The sequence below is a fragment of the Protobothrops mucrosquamatus genome, unplaced genomic scaffold (assembly GCF_001527695.2).
Source record: "Protobothrops mucrosquamatus isolate PMUCROS unplaced genomic scaffold, P.Mucros_1.0 scaffold4099, whole genome shotgun sequence".
Taxonomy (NCBI): Eukaryota; Metazoa; Chordata; class Lepidosauria; order Squamata; family Viperidae; genus Protobothrops; species Protobothrops mucrosquamatus.
In genome coordinates this window covers 97361-100322 of record NW_015390028.1, presented here as the reverse complement: position 1 = coordinate 100322, position 2962 = coordinate 97361, and the positions used below count along the sequence as shown (strand labels likewise).

At 43.9% G+C, this 2962-nt stretch overlaps 1 protein-coding gene across 1 annotated transcript in view; it reads left to right on the top strand.

Moving 5' to 3' along the window:
- The window catches only part of LOC107298572 (DNA topoisomerase 2-beta), a 136885-nt gene that overhangs the window by 58226 nt on the left and 75697 nt on the right, over window positions 1-2962 (top strand). Inside the window, exon 22 of the mRNA XM_015827949.1 lies at window positions 2842-2958. Within this exon, the coding sequence (XP_015683435.1) occupies window positions 2842-2958 (117 nt within the window). The remainder of the gene's footprint in view (window positions 1-2841; window positions 2959-2962) is intronic.

The following is a 2962-nucleotide window of genomic DNA, read 5'->3' as shown; positions in this document are numbered from 1 at the left end:
GCCATGCCCCCCTGGCCATTGACTTCGCTTGTCAAAAAGTTGCAAAAGGTGATCACATGACCCTGTGACACTGTGACCGTCATAAGTATGAATCAGTTGCCAAGCATCCAAATGTAAATCACATGACCCTGAGGATGCTGCAACAGTCATTAAGTGTGATAAATGCAGTTGTAACTTCGAACAGTCACTAAGCGAATTGTTGTAAGTCGAGGACTACCTGTACTTTATCATTTTTTCCCTTTTTTTTGGTCATCAAGTTTTTGACACCTTGCTGAGCGACTGGTGGTACTCGGATGTTGCCATATCCTAAAAGTGGTACAATGGGTGAAAAGGTTGAAAAGCCCTGGTCTAGATGGGCGAATTAAGGCTCACGCCCTGCCTGAGTGCTCCCCGGGGATTGTGCTTCGCCCGGCTGCGCTGCCCTCACTCACCACCAGTGCTGGAGCTCCCTTCCCTGGAGACTGCAGAACTCCTGGTTACAAGGGGAAAGGGAGGCCAGGAGGGAGTGGATCTGGACCCCCCAAGCCTGACCCAGTCTATCTGGAGACCACTTGCCCAGGAGAAAAAGGCCCTAGCTTCGCCAATTCTGTGTGAGGTGATTAGGGGGATGAGCTGAGGAAATCTATCCAGTGCTGGCAGGGAGCAAGGGCAGTGTGGCCAGGTGGGTGGGCAAAGGGCAATCCCTAGGGAGCACTCGGTCAGGGCGCAGTCCTTGATTAATTTATTTGTGTAGACAGCAGCAGTGGCTTATCAGCTCTGGCATCACCTTTCTGAGCCAAACCACAGCAGGGGAAGATAGGATTCCCCCTGGATCTGGGGATTGGATTGACCTAACTTGCAGTGGAGGAGAAGGAGGTCCAGCGCTTTCCCACAGCCTCAGCATGGCCAGGGCTCTCAGAGTGATCTGGTAGGGCATGGGGGGAGATTCCAAGGCAGGGATAGCCCTGGGGTTTCATTTCCTTCAGGAGCACAGTGCCCATGGGGCTGGGGTTGGTGGCTTCCATGAAAAGGAGGACCAAATTCTTCAAGCCTCTTTTCCATGCAAAAAACCCAAGAAGGCTTGCCAGGTTAGAAGCAAGGTGCTGAGTTATCCCACATGGAATTGTCCTAAAGCAAGTCGTCCCGCAGCAAGTTGGCTGTGGTGACATGGCCGGAGCAAGTTGTCCCATTCCAGATTGCAATATAGGCAGAACTGACCTAACTAGGCTCTCAGGGAGGGAGGAGTAGAGTCTCTTCACAAGGGGAGGACATAAGAGACTTTCTTAAGACATGGATTATCATAATTCCAAATGAATGTCCAAATCCTTCTCAGCCTAAAGAACACATTTAGTATAAAGTAGGTGCTGAGAGTCTACATAAAGTACATACTAGGATATTAGAGGAATGAGAGCCTTTTAATTTCCTGCAGTGTTTCTAATACTTTTGACACACACAAATATGTAGCTTTGGTTCATTTTCCTCAATAAATAAATGAACAAGTATGTTTTTGACTCATTTGTTTAATTGGGTTCTCTTTATCTAGTTTTAGGACTTGTGTAGAGAATAGATCATGTTTTAGGTCATATATTTGTAGAAATATTGAAAATTCAAATGGGATTGCAAACTTTTAAGCATCACTGTATGCACTCTGATTCACACTCGATTTTCTTCTTGCTCTGTGGTAATGTACCAGCTTGCTTATTTGCATGAAAGAATAATGTGAAGTTGCCTACAGAAATAATATGTACAGTGAGGGAAAAAATATTTGATCCCCTCCCAATTTTGTACGTTTGCCCACTGACAAAGAAATGATCAGTCTATAACTTTAATGGTAGGTTTATTTTAACAGTGAGAGACAGAATAACAACAAAAAAATCCAGAAAAACACATTTCAAAAAAGTTATAAATTGATTTGCATTTTAATGAGTGAAATAAGTATTTGTCCCCTTCGCAAAACATGACTTAGTACTTGGTGGCAAAACCCTTGTTGGCAATCACAGAGGCCAGAGGTTTCTTGTAGTTGGCCACCAGGTTTGCACACATCTCAGGAGGGAGTTTGTCCCACTCCACTTTGCAGATCCTCTCCAAGTCATTAAAGTTTCAAGGCTGACGTTTGGCAGCTCGAACCTTCAGCTCCCTCCACAGATTTTCTATGGGATTAAGGTCTGGAGACTGGGTAGGCCACTCCAGGACCTTAATGTGTTTCTTCTTGAGCCACACCTTTGTTGCCTTGGCCATGTGTTTTGGGTCATTGCCATGCTGGAATACCTATCCACGACCCATTTTCATTGCCCTGGCTGAGGGAAGGAGGTTCTCAACCAAGATTTGATGGTACATGGCCCTGTCCATCGTCCCTTTGATGCGGTCAAGTTGTCCTGTCCCCTTAGCAGAAAAACACCCCCAAGGCATAATGTTTCCACCTCCATGTTTGACGGTGGGGATGGTGTTCTTGGGGTCACAGGCAGCATTCCTCCTCCTCCAAACACGGCAAGTTGAGTTGATGCCAAAGAGCTTGATTTTGGTCTCATCTGACCACAACACTTTCACCCAGTTCTCCTCTGAATCATTCAGATGTTCATTGGCAAACTTCTGGGATTTTTTTGTTGTTATTCTGTCTCTCACTGTTAAAATAAACCTACCATTAAAATTATAGACTGATCATTTCTTTGTCCGTGGGCAAACATACAGTACAAAATCAGCAGGGGATCAAATTTTTCCCCTCGCTGTACTGCAATTTCCATATTATTTTTTTAGTCTTAAATACTGATTGATTTTAACTGAACATTTTCATTATCTAAAATTGTAAAAATATTTGATACTTCTTAAGGTGTATATAATTAATGTACATTTTTAATGTTGTAGCTACCAAACTACAAAAACTTTAAAGGAACAATCCAAGAACTTGGTCAGAATCATTACATAGTGAGTGGAGAAATATTTGTGATTGATAGGAACACAGTAGAAATTACAGAACTTCCAGTTC